Source organism: Conger conger, chromosome 3, assembly GCF_963514075.1.
Source record: "Conger conger chromosome 3, fConCon1.1, whole genome shotgun sequence".
NCBI lineage: Eukaryota > Metazoa > Chordata > Actinopteri > Anguilliformes > Congridae > Conger > Conger conger.
Window position 1 is genome coordinate 32,667,713 of NC_083762.1, and position 20,283 is coordinate 32,687,995.

General features: G+C 42.0%; 3 protein-coding genes across 3 annotated transcripts; 1 reads left to right on the plus strand and 2 right to left on the minus strand.

Moving 5' to 3' along the window:
- Positions 1–2,000: 2,000 nt before the first annotated feature.
- alg11 (ALG11 alpha-1,2-mannosyltransferase) lies at positions 2,001–6,862 on the plus strand. The gene is made up of 4 exons (XM_061235784.1): positions 2,001–2,095; positions 3,485–3,706; positions 4,361–5,289; positions 5,811–6,862. The coding sequence occupies exons 1-4, from the start codon at positions 2,049–2,051 to the stop codon at positions 6,092–6,094; spliced, it is 1,482 nt and encodes a 493-aa protein (XP_061091768.1). The 5' UTR covers positions 2,001–2,048; the 3' UTR covers positions 6,095–6,862.
- A 3,285-nt stretch (positions 6,863–10,147) lies between these two features.
- Positions 10,148–15,893, minus strand: LOC133125146 (integral membrane protein 2B-like). Its single transcript, XM_061236890.1, has 6 exons — positions 15,676–15,893; positions 13,395–13,514; positions 12,291–12,494; positions 11,900–12,010; positions 11,483–11,633; positions 10,148–11,216 (listed from the first exon to the last, which is right to left on the minus strand). The coding sequence occupies exons 1-6, from the start codon at positions 15,763–15,765 to the stop codon at positions 11,044–11,046; spliced, it is 849 nt and encodes a 282-aa protein (XP_061092874.1). The 5' UTR covers positions 15,766–15,893; the 3' UTR covers positions 10,148–11,043.
- Positions 15,894–17,389: 1,496 nt separating this feature from the next.
- Positions 17,390–19,183, minus strand: nudt15 (nudix (nucleoside diphosphate linked moiety X)-type motif 15). The gene is made up of 3 exons (XM_061236891.1): positions 18,679–19,183; positions 18,404–18,600; positions 17,390–17,701 (listed from the first exon to the last, which is right to left on the minus strand). Exons 1-3 carry the CDS (start codon positions 18,834–18,836, stop codon positions 17,559–17,561), a joined length of 498 nt encoding a protein of 165 aa, XP_061092875.1. The 5' UTR covers positions 18,837–19,183; the 3' UTR covers positions 17,390–17,558.
- Positions 19,184–20,283: the final 1,100 nt, after the last annotated feature.

Sequence of the window (20,283 nt, forward strand, 5' to 3'; positions counted from 1 at the left end):
GTGACTCACTGACGGAGAGGAGCGCAGTCTCTGTCGAGTGGCCCGATCTGAAGCCAGACTGATGGGGGTCTAGCAGGTTGTTGTTAGAAAAGAAAGAAGAAAGTTGAGTAGAAGTGGCTCTTTCTATAGTTTTAGAAAGGAAAGGAAGAAGAGATACCGGGCAGTAGTTCTGGATGATGGAGGGATCCAGAGTAGGCTTTTTTAGCAGCGGAGTGATGTGGGCCCTCTTGGAGGATGCCGGAAAACAGCCGGAAGACAGGGAGGAGTTGACAAGGGAGGTGACAAATGGGAGAATGTCAGGTGTGATAGTTTGGAGAAGAGAAGAGGGGCTAGGGTACAGGTTGTAGGGCGGTGGCAGAGCAGGAGTTGAGAAACATCAGAAACATCAGAAAGTGGAAAAGGAATGGATGGGCCTAGAGGGGGGAAGGGCACAGTGAGGGGGGCGGTGGTTGTAAAGGATCTGCGGATGACTGTGACCTTCTCATCGAAGAAATCAGCAAAGTCATCAGCAGCGAAGGAGGACTGAGGAGGAGGAGGCGGTGCGTTGAGGAGAGAGGAGAAAATAGAGAAAAGTTTCCGGGGGTTAGAACCGGAGTTCTGAGACTGGTAAGTTGTGAGGTCTGAAGCGTCTCTGGATTTCCCCCACTTCCTCTCCGCTGCGCGGAGGCTGGCCCTGGAGGTACGGAGGGTGTCAGATATCCAAGGACTGGGAGGGGATGTGCTAGGTGGCTTTCTGGTCCATATCAGCTCTTTGCATCTTTAAAATCTCTTGACATACTGATTTGACAAAGTTCCTATTATAATGTGGATCCATGCGCAGTACAGAAAAAAGATGGCTGGTTTTAGTAGTTTCCTCTCAGTCAGCAGCCCTTCAGTTACACTGGGGCTTGACCCACCAACCTTCTGGGTCCTAGTCATGTACCTTAAGGCTACCGGCTGCCCCAACACCAAACACCAATAGCCACTATGGCTCTCCATAGTGTGCACTTTTTTTGTGTGCACTTCTCCTCTAAACACCGCCCTCCAGGCAAGACAGACAACCAAAAAACGTGACTTGACCGAGTGTCAACCAAGTGTCAAGTTTCAGTTTCAACCTTTCAACTCCCTTTTTTTTTTAACTACAATTCTTTTTTTCGATTACAAATATAAAGTCTCTAATCTGGCTCCATACCACTTTCAATGGTTTGTTGTATCAAATGCAGTATTTCCAGATTTGTATTCTCAATGAGCAAATTTCTGTACTTAATTCTACCCCTAATGGCTTTCCATAGAAAAGTATTATATGCAAGTATTAGATTCATATTCATGATATTTTTCATCAACAGATTGAGACATTCATCGCTCAATAGATTTCAAGTCTGAAGATGCGAACAAACATGACCAAGCAGGAACTGGGGACCATTAAAATAAAATAAAATATTATGCCTGTAAAATATTATTGCAGATAAATGTACGTTGTGTGTGTCTGTGTGTGCATGCAGGTGCAGATTGCATGAACTGGTTAATGCTTCTCTCATCACGTTACATACTTGCAGCATGTTTATTCCTCACCGGTAAATTAGTAGTTGCTATGAGGTCACTTTGAGGATGTTGTTCACACTGGATTTTAATTTAATGCAAAAAAATTGAATTAAATTAAAAAAAAATTAAATTACATTTCTGCCAAAAAAAGATATAAAAAATTTTAAACACTGCTCTTCCCAATCTGTGTGATATTGTTTTGCATTAAATTAAAATTGACACAAAGAATCTCCCTGTAATGGCTAAAATGAATGTTGTAACAAACACTTCTTTATTGAAAATAGCCTGTAAAATAGACGTTATAAATATGCCTTTCCTTCTCAACACAAACCAGTATATAATAATGATATTTTTATTCAAAGAATAGAAACTTTAGCCAGTAGATTTAAAAATACCATGCTTAGCACCATAGAGTCCAGTGGCTTGAAAGCACAAGGAGGGAATCTGTTCATAGAGAACCGATCGAGTGTCAACGGAAACGCATTATATTTACATCCTGTGTCACAGGTCATGCTGTGTTGTCAAACATGGCTGCTCATGACCACTTGTCTCTTTGCCTGTGCGACTTAATCAGGTAACTGCCCGTTTTCTGTGACAGTCGTAATGAATATAAAGCTGTTGTAGAAGATAGATTGTTGGAGAAAAATAAATATTTAAAATTGAGAATTGTGCGAGATTTTGAGATACTTGTCATTCTAGGTTCTCGTACGGTCGCTGTTGATTGTTGATTGTAGTCTGCTAACAACTACCTTTGGGCTTCTTAAACTCAAATAATAATAAAAAATACATCCGCGGAACAGCAAAACTGCAACTGTACCAACTGGCAGAAACGTATTGCCTTAACAACCTGCCAGTCTGCTAGGTAGATGATCATACATGAGACAAAAATCAGTCGCTAACGTTAAGTAACTTATTCAAGATGACGACGTTGCATCGTTACTAGGTTTGCTGATTTTTTGGAAATAAAACAACGAAATTCAATAAAATCCAAAGCAACAGATGCGATCGAAAAATGTAGTATTTTACCGAGCCACTATGTAAGCGATTAGCTAAATTGCTGAACTGTTAACACTGTGTCTTCTAGTTCTTTAGCAGCGAACTGGTTAATAAGCGAGCAACATGGCATGTACCGTAACGTTAGCTGGCTACAGGCGGACCATCAAGTCACAGTAATGGACGCAAACATTATTTTGTCTTATTGCCTATTGGTTATATAGTTTATTAGATACACCTGTACACCATCTCGTTTATTGAAATATCTAATCAGCCAATCATGGGGCAGCAACTCGGTGGTCAGACACGGTCAGACATGGTCAAGAGGTTCAGTTGTTGTTCAGATCAAACATCAGCATGGGGAAGATATGTGATCTGACCATGGAATGATTGTTGGTGCCAGATGGGGTGGTTTGAGTATCTCAAGCTGCTGATCTCCTGGGATTTTTATGCACAATAGTCTCCAGAGCAGGCGTGTCCAGTCTTTTCCGAAAATGGCCAATGTGGGCGCAGGTTTTTGTTCTACCCACATTGGCTTTTTACAGATAAGACTGGACACCCTGGTCTAGAACCAGTCTGGCATGTTTGCCAACAGAATGGAATGGCCAGACTACTTCAAGCTTTTAAGAAGACAGCAGTAACTCAAATCGAATCCCTGACGTTTTTGTTTACATTCTGGACAGATGGGCCTGCAAGCAAATCTAAAACTGTTACCCTCCACAGCAGTTTCGACACAAGTAATGCCAGCCGAAAACACCAGCTTGTGTCGAAAGTGCTGCGAGGGTAAGATAGATTTGCTTGCAGTCACATCTGTTCACACAAAACAAAAACTTAAACAATTTAGCTGTCCCTCACAGTAAGAATTTTTAGTAACCGTGTTTGCTACCCAGCTGTACATGTATCAGGTACGTTGTTTTACGTCTTTATGTGTTCGCCTTGTGTGTACGTCTAATCTGTATATCTCCCGCAGGTTGTTATGGACGCTGCTGCTGCCATGTCTGTATCTATGCCTGTTGCTGACTGTGATCCTGGTCCTCCTGGTTATGGGAGTCAGGATGTGGCTACAGCGGGCCAGGAGTGCACGGCGGGCCCGAGAGCAGTGCCCCGCGGTGGCGTTCTTTCACCCATACTGCAACGCCGGGGGCGGCGGGGAGAGGGTGCTATGGTGCGCCCTCAGGGCACTGCAGAATAGGTAACGCTGAAATCCAGAGAGAAAAGCTTAATGAAAGAACTTAATAACTGTGTAACTTTTCTCTCTTATGGCATCCTCTGTTTTGCACATTGTTGCACTTTTGTTCATTTCGTAGTAAACAGAATTTAAAAAACGTGCAACTAATCGTACATTAAACTGGTCTAGTTGTACACTTTGGGCTGGTTTCCCGGACACGCATTAAGCCATGGACTAAATTGAGTTTTGTATGGAGAAGCTCTATTCAAAATTGAATTTGGTCTAGAACTATGCATCTAGACTAAATTTGTATCTGTGCCTGCAAAACTGTACCTTTGTGTCATGCCATTAAAAAAAAATCTGTAAGATAATGTAAATGTTCATGATTTTAGGTTGCCTGATTACCATGTGTGGAAAATGTCATATTATTTCAGACATGCTGTCAAGACCGGTCTGTTTTGAGTTTACAGAGTTTTTGAGTTTATGGTCTCATCACAGTAACATTGTCATAGAAGCCTTAAATGAATACTTTGGGTGCTACTCCAGTGGCACCCAAACATTGAAGCCATTCTCGTGTTTTCTTTTTTATTTATTTTGTTCTTATTATATTATCCCTGTATGCTTAAGCTCTTGTGTCCTTTGTTAAAGTTGTACTTACTTGTTCCTGTGCTGCCACAGGTACCAGGACGTGTCCTTTGTGGTGTATACCGGTGACCAGGGTGTGACGGGGGAGCAGATACTAGAAGGAGCGCAGCGCAGGTTCGACATCCGGCTCCCGAGGCCGGTGAGGTTCGTGTTCCTGAAACACCGCCTCCTGGTGGAGGCTGCCGTCTACCCCCACTTCACGCTGCTGGGCCAGAGCGTGGGCTCCGTCTTCCTGGGCTGGGAGGCGCTCACAGAGTTCGTCCCCGACGTCTACCTGGACTCCATGGGCTACGCCTTCACCCTCCCGCTCTTTCGCTACCTGGGCGGGTGCCGGGTGGGCAGCTACGTGCACTACCCCACCGTCAGCACCGACATGCTGGCCGTGGTGCGCGAGCGCAACCCCCGCTTCAACCACGCCGACTTCATCTCCAGCAACCCGGTGCTGAGCGCGCTGAAGGTGGTGTACTACTGCGCCTTCGCGCTGATGTACGGCCTGGCGGGCTCCTGCAGCCACGTTGCCATGGTGAACTCCAGCTGGACGCTGGGCCACATCCTGGCGCTGTGGCGCGCGCCCGGTCGCACCTGCGTGGTGTACCCGCCCTGCGACGTGCACTCCTTCCTGGACGTCCCCCTGGAGGAGGACGGCGACAGGAAGTCCCACCGCCTGGTCTCCGTGGCCCAGTTCCGCCCGGAGAAGGACCACCGCTTGCAGATCCGCTCCTTCCGGAAGCTTCTGGACCGGACTAGGACCGTGCGCGAGGCGCTGACGCTGGTGCTGATAGGCGGCTGCAGGAACGAGGAGGACGAGGAGCGCGTGCTGATGCTCAGGGGGTTGTGCCTGGAGCTGGGCTTGGCAGATAGAGTGGAGTTCAAGCTCAATATCCCGTTCGAGGAGCTGAAGAGGGAGCTGACCGGCGCCACCATAGGGCTCCACACTATGTGGAACGAGCATTTTGGAATCGGTACGCTAGCCGCCTCCTGTCACGTTGCTTTCTCCTTTCAGAGTGTGCAGGGCAGCCTGGGGAAAGTGCTGAATTGGCTGTTTTGTTATGTTTTGTAATTAAATGTTTTATAAACTTTAACTGTATGCAATGTTTGTAAAATACTTTATCTGGCTGAAGCTCCAGCACGTTGGATTTGAAATGAAATGAATATGAGGTTAAATTGCCGACTCGCCTTTGATTTGGTGCAAATGACAATGGCAAAGGACTCTAATCTCTACGCGGATCACCCAATATCGATGTCAATACCCTCAAATTAAAGGTGACAGTCTGCACTTTAACCTCATATTCATTGGTTCATTTCAAATCCAATGTGCTGGAGTACAGCCAAAAGAACACAAGTTGTATCACTGTCCAAAAACTTAGACTGCGCTGCATATAAATAAAGTAGGCTGTGTGAGTCTGTAGAATCCACTCAATGTAAATGCACTTGCTTCTTTTTACGACCTGCCCTCATTGTCCGCTGTGTGTGCCGCCCTCAGGAGTGGTGGAGTGCATGGCTGCTGGAGCGGTCATACTGGCCCACAAGTCTGGAGGTCCGAAGCTGGATATCATCATCCCGCACGACGGGCAGCCCACAGGGTTTCTGGCGGACGATGAGGACAGCTATGCTGATGCCATGGAGAGGATCCTGGGGCTGACCCCCGCCTCCCGCCTGGAGATCCGCCGCAACGCCCGCCTGTCCGTCGCCCGGTTCTCCGACCAGGAGTTTGAGGCCTCCTTCCTGGCAGCCACTGAGCCCCTGATGAGCGACCTGGAACGATGAGGGGGGGTGGGTGAGACCCCCTGTCTTCCAATGCACTTTACCACCTCCTTCCCTTAGTTTCCTTTAAAAGAACGTCCAGTAGAAGCTGGTCAGTTCCAGTGTGTATTCTGTGTGCAATCTCACACCATAGTGTGTCAGATAAACTCGAGACATATCCATTTGCTGACCTTGCAAAAAAAATACAAAAAAACAACACACATCTGTCTCGGGTCTGCTTATTCATCGGCCATTGGAAGTGCTGTCTGTATGCTTTTTGTTTTTTAAGCATCAAGTTTCCTACAAAAAAAAGGAACTGTATGGATTTTTCGAGCAGAGATTCCCGTACTGTGGGTTGTAAGAGGGGTAGTCTTTGGTTGATGCATAATTGGGGAAAACAATTATTGTATATAATACTTTCCATTGGTATTCCAACCTGTCAAATCTAATACCCCAAATGCATGCACTACATCAGTTACAATGTAGTTGCTTTGACATTGAAAATCTTCATTCCATATCATTGTGCTGTATTTGAATAATGAGTGGGTCACTGATGAATTGTATTGTTGTTCACAGGCTCTGACAGGTTGGGAACCTGCTATTGGTTATGAGTGTGTTGTCCTGATAGTTTGTTTTGGTCAATATTTGGTGTTCTATACACCAAGTCCACCACTCATTCTGAATGTACAGTTTGAATGTAGAAAGCCATGTTTTTTCCTTTTCAATAAATGTTTTATTTGTGATGTCTGGAATAATCACTGGAATAAAAATTTATTAAACTTGGTTTGTACATTCAGTGAATTGTGTATTTTGTACAGTACATCATTTTATTTCAGTCGTGTTGTGGGCCATTGGTGACGCACACAAGCATGTGTGGTCTTTCAAACAGGAGGTGACTGACCTCTTTTCATATAGCGGTCAACAAGTTTGTCTTGCACTAACGTGAGCCTGTTCTCCATAATGAGTATAGCAAGTATTACGTAAACATATCTTTTCAATGCTATCCGAAGGAGTTTATCACCTATTTCAGAAGTAGATGACGGTTGACCTCTCTCTCTGCTCTCAAAGAAACATGCCCACCTGCATCTTGGATCACATTTGTCTTCATATTACCCAGAGAATTGCAATTCTATTTCTATATAAAAAATAATTGCTTCTTAAAAATAGAAGCTTGTTGCATTGCAGAGGATGTCTAAAATGTCTTGTTACAAAATATGTCCCAGAAGTGTTTGTTCATTTCAGTCAAAATGGTGGGAGTGTAGGTTGTCTTGCAGGGGGCACATAGGCCTTAACCATATTAGCCCCATCCACGCTGTTGAGTGTTGCGTTCATATTTAGAAGATAATAGAAACTGCAACAAAAGAAAACTGCAAGACGGCGATGACCGATTTTTTAATAGAGAGAAAAGCACATCAGATTTGTATATACCTCTTATTTGCAAAGAAGGGCAATAAAACAGCAGGTTCCCAGTTCAGTGTAACTTTTGTGTACACTATGTAAATGCTCTGACATGAATTTGTTCTGTCTCAAGTTTCTGAATGGTACAAGACTCTTCTTTAATTTAAAGTCTTCAACCACGTGTGTACAGGAAATAGTTTTTGAAATATTCTCATTTTTATAGGACTAGTACCAAAGTGAAAAGGGTCAGAACATAAGCAACCTGTATTACACAATGAAAAGCATAAATACAAATACATTTCAAATCCATGTATTGAACATGCTACACATCCCTAAGTGCTGTACATACAGTGGTGTGAAAGAGTGTTTGCCCCCTTCCTGATTTCTTATTTTTTTGCATGTTTGTCACACTTAAATGTTTCAGATCATCAAACAAATTTAAATATTAGTCAAAGACAACACAAGTAAATACAAAATGCAGTTTTTCAATTAAGGTTTTTTATTATTAAGGGAGAAAAAAAATCCAAACCTACATGGCTCTGTGTGAAAAAGTGATTGCCCCCCTTGTTAAAACATAACTGTGGTTTATCAAACCTGAGTTCAATTTCTCTAGCCACACCCAGGCATGATTACTGCCACACCTGTTCTCAATCAAGAAATCACTTAAATAGGACCTGCCTGACAAAGTGAAGTAGACCAAATGATCCTCAAAAACTAGACATCATGCCGAGAGCTAAAGAAATTCAGGAACAAATGAGAAAGAAAGTAATTGAGATCTATCAGTCTGGAAAAGGTTATAAAGCCATTTCTAAAGCTTTGGGACTCCAGGGAACCACAGTGAGAGCCATTATCCACAAATGGCAAAAACATGGAACAGTAGTGAACCTTCCCAGGAGTGGCCGGCCGACCAAAATTACCCCAAGAGCGCAGCGACGACTCATCCAAGAGGTCACAAAAGACCCCACAACAACATTCAAAGAACTGCAGGCCTCACTTGCCTTAGTTAAGGTCAGTGTTCATGCCTCCACCATTAGAAAGAGACTGGGCAAAAATGGCCTGCATGGCAGAGTTCCAAGACGAAAACCACTGCTGAGCAAAAAGAACATTAAGGCTCGTCTCAATTTTGCCAGAAAACATCTTGATGTTCCCCAAGACTTTTTGGAAGGTGTGTGTCCCATTACATCTGGCGTAAAAGTAACACCGCATTTCAGAAAAAGAACATCATACCAACAGTAAAATATGGTGGTGGTAGTGTGATGGTCTGGGGCTGTTTTGCTGCTTCAGGACCTGGAAGACTTGCTGTGATAAATGGAACCATGAATTCTGCTGTCTACCAAAAAATCCTGAAGGAGAATGTCCGGCCATCTGTTCGTGACCTCAAGCTGAAACGAACTTGGGTTCTGCAGCAGGACAATGATCCAAAACACACCAGCAAGTCCACCTCTGAATGGCTGAAGAAAAACAAAATGAAGACTTTGGAGTGCCCTAGTCAAAGTCCTGACCTGAATCCTATTGAGATGCTGTGGCATGACCTTAAAAAGGCGGTTCATGCTCAAACCCTCCAATGTGGCTGAATTACAACAATTCTGCAAAGATGAGTGGGCCAAAATTCCTCCACAGCGCTGTAAGAGACTCATTGCAAGTTATTGCAAACGCTTGATTGCAGTTGCTGCTGCTAAGGGTGGCCCAACCAGTTATTAGGTTTCGGGGGCAATCACTTTTGCACACAGGGCCATGTAGGTTTGGATTGTCTTTTCTCCCTTAATAATAAAAGCCTTCATTTAAAAACTGCATTTTGTGTTTACTTGTGTTGTCTTTGACTAATATTTAAATTTGTTTGATGTGAAACATTTAAGTGAAGAAAAAAAAAAAAAAGAAATCAGGAAGGGGGCAAACGCTTTTTCACACCATTGTAGGTCATGTTTTAAAATGGATGCTTTTAGTGATAATGTAATATTTCAGATATATTACAGGAATTGATTCAAGATCAGTTAAAACACTTTCACAATCATGAAGGACCTCCAAGGAGTCTCTGACAAGGTTTAAATGGTGTCATCCTAAATTGATGAGTCTAAAAACTAGAATGTGATTGATAACCTGTCAAAACAACTTCTTTTATACCTGGCACCTGTAATAATTACTGGATGACATTCATCATTATGCAATCAGAATTTCACATTCTAGAACTAAAGGAGTAGATGTATTCATTGATATTTCGGTGCAATAGTCAAAAAAAGAAGCAGGGAGACTAAGGCATGGAGAATGCTTCAACATTTTTTTGATAAGCAAACAAATGGTTCATTATTAATTAATTTTTATTAGGATGTGGTGTTACTCTTGATGTAAATGTATCATCACCTACTTTTACAACACACAAGACTTGAGAAAGACAATGGCTTTGTGTTAGTTATCTGTTCACATGGGAAAAAATATGGTTTTGACATGAGTGAAATTCACTGCCACTTTCATACAGGCAGTATTTAAAATAGGTTTGATATATTTGACTCTGAAGTTGTATGCCTCTTCCACCTGACAACTACCCCAAATCTCCACAATGTAACATAAAAATACCTTTATTTTGGAGATATTCTGCTGCAAGGTACATTTTAGTGTATTTTTGCCCTTAAACTTAGAATGGTATCTGTGTATTAATGCATGACAAAAGCAAATGGAAGCAAATTAAAAGACTTTAGATTTTTATTTTTTTACTAATACCAATTTAATTCACACATTGCTGGGATATAACAGGTGCACTACCATACAGACAGAGTTTTGTCGGGGGTAAAAAATTTCAGTAAATGAATTACAGGGCATCCAGAGCCAAACTAAGTGACCTTGAAAAAGATCCGAGTGTCCAGTCCAACTAAACACAGGCCAATTATAGGCAGTGAGTGAGCCTCCCAAATCAGAGGACACTACAACAGCAGAACAGACCTAACATTGCCTGTGGGCATGTCAATTCAGGGAGAAGAAAATGGTACATGAGCATACATATGTACTAAGGTACTGGTAAAAAAGATATAGATTTACAATGTAGTACAACAGAATGTGTGGTAATCATTTTAATGACTTTATTCCAAAAAGGATGATTTTTTTTTAAAAAGACATAAAGTATATAAAAAATAAAATACAGAAGCTTGTTATAAAACACATTTAACTCAAAAATGAATCTTATACCTTCCTATTTCATGATAAGCAATCTCTGCAAAAACAGAGTTTTTCTGTTAAGCAAATGTAATTTCGTAGTTTATTTTCATCAGTACAGATGATGAAAACATAAAATCTAAAAGGTCCCCAGGGGCTAGTGCCAAATTTATGCCAGTTAAAATTGGAATGTTTTTTATACCGCCAGCATTCCTATGGTATGCTGTGCAGCCGCATTCTATCACTGAATTTCAGTTCATTAAAATATAAAAATATATCAAAATGAATTTCACCTGGTTGTCATTACATCCCCCAAACTAGCTGTTAGATACAGGAGACAGGTAGAGAAGAGGAACCTCTTGATACACAGGGAACATTTTTTTGTGCATAGAGAGCCTTTTCTGGCTCCATCATTGCCTGTACGCAGCTGATCAAATACATCCCAAGAAAAACAACATATTTAACAACACAAGCAGAATTACATATTTTTGACTGCAAGCAGATGAAGATAGAACTCCTGGAAAACAAATCTTGGTATCCACTGCAAAAGTATTCTCAAAATGGATGATCTTGTGGCAGATCAGTGCCTCACGCTTCTGCATGCCTGTAACAAGGGAGACAAAATCAAAAGAAACCCAAATGACACTGTCTTAGCTCAGCTCTGTGTGCATTTGTGAGATACTATTTTCCACTTTCACCTATTGAACATTGGTACTCCTGTATACACTACCTAGTTTCAGAACTGTAGATCACTAATCAGCAAATAGTAAGCAAATCCTACTGACCAGGAAGCATTGCTATAGCACCACATCTCTTTGTCTTGTATTGTCTACATAGCGCTTTCTCTTGTGAGAGTAGTATACTACTCACCTAGTATAGTATCTCTGCGCTGCAGTCTGTAGGTATCTTTGCCACGGCAGAGGTTGTATATGAAGTTTCCCAGCTGGTCCACGTTGTCCACCTGTTCAGTCACCATCATTTGCTCATGAATCAGATAGGACTGCGGTAGGTACTTCCTGTCCTGATAGAGCGCACACAACAATAAACTTTGAAGCAGAACTTTAAAAAACTCATCAACATGCATAAAGAATTTAAGCATAAAGCATAAAAAGCAGTGGCACGACAAAAAAGTTTTGTATTGCCAAATCAGTATATGTAACAGAACCAAAATACTTAATGGGGAAAAATAAACAACAATTATTTTGGATTAGACTGCATCACAATTGTTAATTATACAGGACACAAGTACAGCCAAAGACTATTACACAGTCTGCTCTCTCTCACAACCTTGATATTTTCCAGAAACTCCAGAAGGTCCCTGGGGGGCATGACAATGGAGGTGTTGAGGGTAATGACGTAGCACTTGTTCAGTCTCAGGTCCAGGTATGCAGTCAGCCTCTGCGAGAGAACAACATGTTTTCACACATATGCACTCAAACAGCTTACTGTCCAGGCAGCGATGGGACCGCTGGTTTTCCCAACACCGCAATGGGCAGAGCTGTCAATTGATGACTTGCTTGAAACAATCTCAATAGTGATTGGTTCATTGTGTGGTAGCTCCGCCCATTGTTGGTATGTCAATCCACATATACACATATAAATTCAGGTGGAGTGCCTATAGCCAAGGATAAGCAAAAATGATCATTTTGTTACAGGAAGGAAGGGAACTGTGTCTCACCATAGAGAAGTCATGTACGATATTGGCAGGGTCGCTGTTGCTGAACTTAGGCACAGGTACGTTGATGAGCTCCACTTCCTCGTCCTGGAGCACTTGAATTGTCTCGTGGATGTCCTGCAAGCGGGACGGCACTTCCATATCCTCATACTCTGGGATCATGAAATTTTCCTCCTGGTACGTCATCCCACAAAAATACATCTGTCTCTGCAGAGAAGAGGTCAGTCATGAGCACTCTCAACCACAGCTCCGGCCACATGTTTTCAGGAGCGGGACATTCCACACTCCGTTCATAATCACCTTTATTTATACAGGGTGGATTGACTGAGCACACATGCTCTATCTGCATGTCTTTGTATTGTGGGACAAAACTGGAGGCAACACCATCATGCTGCAGACTTTATAGAGACATGGTTTGACCAGCGAAAAACAATGGGGAAAGGAGCCAGTTCAGCATCTTCCTATCCTGTAAAATCTTTGACCAGACTTCTTGTTTTCTTCTTGTTCTTGTCTGAGTTTCGCCCACATAAGCATCATCACCCCTGCCTGCCAACAACTCCACCCACATAATCATATCATTAAAGGGGCAGTTCACCCAAAAATGAAAGTCTGTTTTCACTTACTCAGAGTACTACCAGATAGTTTCACTGAGATGAGTTTTTGGATACTGCTCACCATGGTATAATGGACCTCTATGGGTCTCATCTTTCATGCTCATGAATTTTACATTAGAAAAACCCAACAGGATCATATCTTTGCAAATACACCAACATAGTTACTTCAACAGAGCTTCAACAGAGCTAAAACAATGCACATTTAATCAAGAACTAGTTAACTGTCTGCACAAGTCCATGCATGTTTCCGCCAAAGCACACCAGTATGCTGGGGCGAAATGCTTAGGCAAAGTGTCACATTGTTTTGGTTTTGATTAGTAACTTGCCAAACTGTGTATCTTTTCAGCAAAACTATCTGGATGGCAAGATAGTACTCTGGGTAAGTGAAAACATGCTTAAATAAAATTTTTGCCTGAACTGTCTCTTAGAAAGGAAAATAAAAAAGGAGTTCTCTCTGTACAGGTGTAGATTACTTGCAGAGCTCCCTACTTACCTGCGGCATAAAGTAGTTGTACAGAAAGGCCCCGCCCAAAACCACACCTGCAAGCAAGATGGCCAGGTACCAGCACCAGGCCTTGAACAGCCTCCGAACATGAAATCCATTCTGTAGCTCCTGCACAGACATGCACATACACACGTGCACACACACACACAAGCACACGCAAATGCATCAGGGCCAGTAGCAGCAATATAACACAGCATTTCTCCACATAATAACCAAGATGAATCTATACGGGGCTCATATGAGGACCAGCAATACACAAAACATTCATAAATGTTATAAAATCTATTCAGCATGGCATGCAGACAACATCTCATGGGTGCGTGTGTCATAACATGTAAAAATTTCCAAACAAACAAAAAATAAATTCATGCTTTCGTGACCCAAGATAATTCCTTTCTGTATAAAAAGCACTATGTCCAAATTTCGTTCATATCTATCCTTAACCTGGAGTTACCCAGTCAGGGGAGGAAGGGGGAGAGTCTGGGAGAGAGGGACAGCAGCATGCACAGGAGCCCCTCTCCACCGTCCAGTAAAACATGGAATAATCAGGCCTGGACTTCCCTGGTTGGTGCCCACACTGGTGAGAAGGACTAGGATTCACTGGCATAAGGGACATTACCTGCACACAGAAACCTGCTATTGTAGAGCACAGCACTTTCCAAGCACCTTAGATCTAAACAGAGCTCTGCTTACTCCTTCAGTGTCCTGATACAACGTACAGCGATTTCAGGAGCACAAATGGACCAATGATTATTAATGTCAAATATTATGTAATAACCATGACTTGCCTGAGGTACTGGTATGCCATGCTAAAGATGAAGCCATTTCTGTTTTCTTTATAAAGGGATACATCATCATTGTCCCTGAGGAGTAAACTAAACCACACCTCTCAATAAAGCACTCCAGTCAAGTCTCAGCAGGTAGATGCCCTAAGAAAGCTAAAAGTTGTGAAACACTGGCTGAAATATTGATAGTCAAGCCACGGACTACTTTCCCAGGAAATCTGATTTATGAGGATATGTACAGACTTTAGACCCTTTAATGATACACCAGCCAGGTGAAGATCACGGCAAGGACCACCAAAAATGTTCAGACAATATCTAAATACTCAAAACAATGAAAAACAGTTTCCAACTGACTTGGGTTTTTGAAGTTTTTGAAGTATTGCGAAACCGAATACTGGAAAAGAAACTGCAGAACTGAATTAATGAATAAGATAAGTAATCTAACCTACTATTTTTTCTACATTAGCTAACAGTACATTGTGTGAAAACATTGTGCAACTTACTCAACTGCTGTTTTGCTAAACAGGCTGGCAACTGACATTAGAGTCTAAAAGAATGTTTGCGCTAGTGGGCTGAAACTTATAGGGAGCATCATGCATATACCACAGTCGAATAATTTTGTAGTCATACTTTGCTTAAACTTTATGTTAATGTTAGCTGGGTCATGCCTTTTATGTTATTGTATTGTACTGTAAATGGTAAATGGTTGGCACAATTGATGCTTCTCATTCACCCATTCATACACACACTCACACACCTTGGCTGCCATGCAAGGCAAGGCATGTATTGTATTTTCTGTTTGGACCGACACTTATGCCAAAAGGATTGTCATGCATAGGTTTGCCCCATAAAACCATACAAACACATGTAGATATGTAGCTACCCCAGAGCAGGTAAACTACAATGTCATAAACCACACTGTCATGTTCCCACTCCACACTAATGTCCACCCAACTTCCGTTGGAAATATATGTCATAATTTATAACTAGATTAATGCCTGCATGTCTACAAGTAAGTATCAGTGTTTAATTTGTTTTAAAATGCCAGACTGGTGGGGTTGACCAAATGATACTGATTAGGTTATTTTGGCCCACAAGGCACCGCATTGACGCAGCTAATAGTTTCCGTCACCTCCGAGTTTACACTCTGCATAGGCTAACGTAAACTCACCATATTCCATATAGCTCACCGTGTTCCGAATAGTGCAACTTTCATGACGAATATCTAGCCTACAACACAGTTCCAGATCAGATTTGGTTCTTGTGTGTGTGTGTGTGTGTGTGTGTGTGTGTGTGTGTGTGTGTGTGTGTGTGTGTGTAAAGTAACCAATAATTCCTTCCGTGTTCTTAAAAAGTCACAAAAGCGATCTATTGCGGTGGGAAAGTTGTTGATAACGAGAGACTATGAACTATAGGGCGGTGTTCAGACCATCGTGAGCTAACGTGAAAAGTGAAACTAAATTACTGTTACAAGTGCGACTTACCGTGGACTCTGGAATAAGGACTTCGCTATTTTCCTCTTCTTTGTTTAAGTCCTTCTGCCCCAGCGATGAATTAAATGATACTTTAACCATTGTGAAAACTGTGTTCTTGTCAAGAAAAATTAGCAAAATAAAAATAACTGCTTTCTCCGCAGGTGCCTCAGATTTCTGGTTCAGCAACTTCTCCTTCCGCCTCTTGTGTCTAATCCAGTGTCATGCAGATAAAAACAAGTCTACATATGGAGAGAATGGGAGGGGCCAGGGAGTGAAGCACCCAGAAGGATGCATATGCCAAAATAGCTTTTTGCCCATTGATTTCAATGAAGAAATCTGAGCTGATTTAACAACCAAAGTAGTGTCGTTTGTGAAACAATGATCGTTTTAGTCCAAATGTTTTGGGAGAATATTGCATTTTAATAGCTTTTTACGATAGAAAGCCTATGTAGCCAGGTCTCCAATGTCTTGTCTATGAGGTCTGTAAGGATATAACAGAAAATGTTGACGAATATATTATTTAAAAGTATAACACTAAGCTAAGCTGACATCAATATAATATACTATTGTTAATTATGTTGATAACTAGCAAGCTAGCAAACATCAGCGATTTGAGCTGTTCAGGACCGATTCAAGATTACTTATGTAACTATACATGTCTTTAGTACACGTAGTGTGCATGAGAATTACTTTAGCCGAGCTTTATACTTGGCCAAGTTATCTATCTACCCAGGTAACCAAAATGGTTTGGCCCCATAATGGTCCAAATCCGGATAATGTTATTACCTGTAATGTTTTTACCTGCTGATGTGCTTAGCTTCATGTTTCAAATAAACTTAATTGTAATTTTGGACTTCATCTGTCCACAAAATAGATACCTGAAACCTGATAAAAAGCATTTGCTTCAAGATTAGATGCAACTGATGAAAGGTCCAGTTCTGAATTATGTTACTGTTTTGCATGGATTTGTAATGGTATTCTATCCACTGGTGTTTACAAACACACCAGGACAGGCACACACACATACACATCCCCCCCCCCCTCACACAAACACAGCTGGCTCTATGAATGCTGCTCTGGGGGGAAAAAAAGTACAAAATAAGGATCAGCTAAACAGACCATAATTTTTCTTTGATACTAAACTATACTATTTTGCACTAAAATATTTAAACAAGCGATTGTTAGTGCAATGTTCTGTCTACACCAGTGGTGCACACCAAGGGTTTAACTGTTAAAGGATTTTGTGGCAACTTCTGCTCTGAATTATTTACTTTTGCTCAATCAGTGTGTATCAGCACCATCTACAGTCACAGACTGCAGGTGTATCCTGAAGATTTTACTGATCCAGTACTTGGGTGAACCAGTGTAGTTCATAGAGCGGTCAGAAAACTAAAATTAAGGTAACTGGTTGGAACAAAAACCAGCACGTAGATCAGCTTTCCAGGACCGGAGTCTACACCATGAGCACCACCATACTCCTACATGTACTTTCCTTTATGAACTGGATTTGACTTATTTGTGATGTATTGTCAGTAATTAGACCTTTAAGAGAGTGTCTTACTCCAAATGTTTTTCAATTTCACAGTGTTTGTGGAAAAGGGTTAGGTGAATAACAGGTGAATAACATGGTTATATGAAACTTTATCAAAGTTTATTGAAAACTTTGGTTTGGTGTGAGGCCACTTAAACAATCAAAAATACATGTACATACACAGAAGAGAACTAAAAAGGAATGCATGTTGTTTATTTTAAAATGCATGATAATGTCAACACTGCATGTTAGTCTCAGTGCATTTAAAAAATGTGTGTAATATATTTTTGTTCCTTGAAAATAAGTGAAAATAAATCACTTTTGAGTAAATCTGACTATTTTAATAGCTCAAATACTTTGATTATGTTTTTCCATTAGATTTTACTCTGCTTCCTTGAGCTAGGTCATCCGAAAATGGTTGAAAGCCTTGTTGTCTTAGGCACGCCAGGGGCAAAAACAGCTGTTCTTCAGGTGGGAAGTCCTCCCATCTCGTCCAAGCCCACCCTGTAACAGTACACACAATGTTCAAAGCACTGGCACAATTTCCAGACCCTGATGTTCAAACTATTTAACCAGGTAAGGGACTTACAGGAGCAAATTGCAAATGTAATTTGCCTGATTGTTTTGTGGCGACTATATGAGGAAATAAAATGGGTAGGGCATGCAAGGGATGGTGTGGCCTGTCAGATTGTTTTGGTAGGAACCAGACCAGGATATGGTGCAAGCACTGCTACTCTCCTGAGAAGTGCCTTAGCATCTACACTGACCACAGAGTCACAATTTACATTGCATCCAATGCACAGCACCCTCATCCCTGATTAGGGGCATTGCAATGCACTTGGCCCAGTGGAAGACTGTGATATACTGGCCCACCAGCACCTCCAGCGTCATATATTTTTTTTGTAACACTTGTACTTTCCCATAAACATGTTGGCCATGTTGAGTACTAATGCTGTGTGTAACTAGTTCGTTTTAAGAACGTTTATTAAACACGTTCCAATGTCCCGATTTTTATGCCAACTTTCAGCTATTTACTGAATACTACTTGGACAAAAATGTTCACTAGTGAACAAATATTCTTAACTTGAAAACTAGAATGTACCAGGCTACGAGACATAGACGCCCTATTGCACAATGGCAAAAACGTAGGCCTATTGTGCATCTGGGACATGAACAATTAAAAACATTTAACAAATAAGATTATACCTTCATTTTTATCAGGTTCCACATTCACAGGTTCAGTTGAATAGCTTCTGTCCAATTCGCCCTGCATAATGATGGTGACGTAGTGGTAGTTCTCAATCAATTTGATCGAGTTCACTACAGATGCGAAGTTGACGTTTTTGAGCCGTATCGCCGCCTCCTCCATTACCTCCCGAGCAGCGCAATCTTCCCACGTCTCCCTGTAAAAACAAAATAATTACCATGCATAGCTCAAACCAACACATAAATAAAATATTTTAGACATAAATGCCACTCACCCAAACTCTAAATGACCCCCTGGTAACTGATAAGTACCTTTACCAACCAAACCTTTTCGCTTCCCTAGGAGTACACAATTAGGGTTCAAAACATCAGTAACAAGAACACCTACTCCAACACCGGGTCGCTTTGGGATGCAGTTCAGCACTCCCGTCATCTCGGGTAGTGACAGTACTGTTTAAATACAACCTTTCAAAAATACACATTGAAAACCACCACATGCGATATTAGTTGCGTTACTAGTGGTTCGTTCGCGAACGAGCCGGCTCTTTTTAAGGAACACTGGTGCCGACTCGTATTTCTGAAGAGCCGACTCTTTTTTATTGTAAATGGACGCAGGATACGAAGAATGGACGTTTATTTGACTCTGTACGTGTAAGCAGCGTGGGAGCGAGGGTATGATTACATGCTGATTGTTACTATGATGTGGACAAGTGGTCTGGAACAAAATTCTACTGAATAAATTGATCCGACTCAGAGAAAAGAGCCGGAAAACCCATAACGCGTTACTTTCTTCTTCGGGGTTTAACGGCGATTGGTATAAAACACAAGAGGTGCATTACCGCCACCTACTGATTTAGAGTCTTAACCGGATACCTGCCCAAATCGAAATTTGCAAATCCCATTTACCTCAAAAATCCTGGACTAGCCACACCGTGCAAAGAACTCCCTTGCAATACAATCTCAGTGTTTATTTCCTTGGTGCCCTTTAACCTCAGATTCCTTTTGAGTATTTATCGCTCCCTTTTGTACTGATCACACAGCAGTATCACATGGTCCACTGTTTCCTCCTCCTTACAATATCCACAATTGTTTCCCTACCATATCAATTGTCTTGGGCACAATTGAGTCGGGCACAGTGGACTCACACTGCGCCCTACTCATAATCTGGCGTATATTGTTTCTTCCCATCTATTCCTTCCTGCCGTTCTCCCTGGTCCTACTCTACTTTGAATATTGAATAAATGCCTGCCCTTGTTCTCCCCTTCCAACCTTGCCTGCCATTTCTCCGTCATTCCTTTCCAAATAAAATAATGTAGGTTTGCTCAGAGTGATGTTCCCTCCTAGTTTGCTATGTTTCAACGCCCCATTCCATTCTGCTCTTTCCCCCACAGAAGGTGCTCCCAGCAACGTGATCCTCTATGGTGACGGAACCCCTTCAACCTCTGCCTCAGTCCGCCGACCCCCAATGAGAACTTTACCGTCGCAGGGGGCTGTGGAACCTCCGCACGGAAGGCTGACTTAATTTCTACTTATAAGACCTGGATCACACGCTGAGACCTGGATCACACGCTGAGACCTGGATCACACGCTGAGACCTGGATCAAACACTGAGACCTGGATCACACCTGACAACACCCCTACTCCCGCTACCCTCTGGTCCTCCTTCTCTCACACCCCCTGGCCATGGACGTGGTGGTGGTACTGGTTTGTTAATCTCTCTGTGGAAATTTTGTCACTTACCCTATTAACCTCTATATTGTTATTTATCATGTTTCAGAGCCCATGGGAAGTTTCCTTGATGAGCTTGACACTCTACTCAGCTTGTTCCCAGAGGATGGCACCCCACTGATCCTCCTGGGACACTTCAACATCCACTTGGA

Bases quoted from the DNA above. Each gene is read 5' to 3' on its own strand.
- alg11 (XM_061235784.1), top strand. From the start codon at position 2,049: ATGGCTGCTCATGACCACTTGTCTCTTTGCCTGTGCGACTTAATCAG. The intron at 2,096-3,484 runs GTAACTGCCCGT...TATCTCCCGCAG, and splicing joins TGCCTGTGCGACTTAATCAG to GTTGTTATGGACGCTGCTGC. The intron at 5,290-5,810 runs GTACGCTAGCCG...TGCCGCCCTCAG, and splicing joins GAACGAGCATTTTGGAATCG to GAGTGGTGGAGTGCATGGCT.
- LOC133125146 (XM_061236890.1), bottom strand. From the start codon at position 15,765: ATGGTTAAAGTATCATTTAATTCATCGCTGGGGCAGAAGGACTTAAAC. The intron at 12,495-13,394 runs GTAAGTAGGGAG...TCTTCTCTGCAG, and splicing joins ACAACTACTTTATGCCGCAG to AGACAGATGTATTTTTGTGG. The intron at 12,011-12,290 runs GTGAGACACAGT...GTTCTCTCGCAG, and splicing joins TCGTACATGACTTCTCTATG to AGGCTGACTGCATACCTGGA.
- nudt15 (XM_061236891.1), bottom strand. From the start codon at position 18,836: ATGACGGGAGTGCTGAACTGCATCCCAAAGCGACCCGGTGTTGGAGTA. The intron at 18,601-18,678 runs GTGAGTGGCATT...TTGTTTTTACAG, and splicing joins GGGGGTCATTTAGAGTTTGG to GGAGACGTGGGAAGATTGCG. The intron at 17,702-18,403 runs GTATAATCTTAT...GTACTGTTACAG, and splicing joins GGAACCTGATAAAAATGAAG to GGTGGGCTTGGACGAGATGG.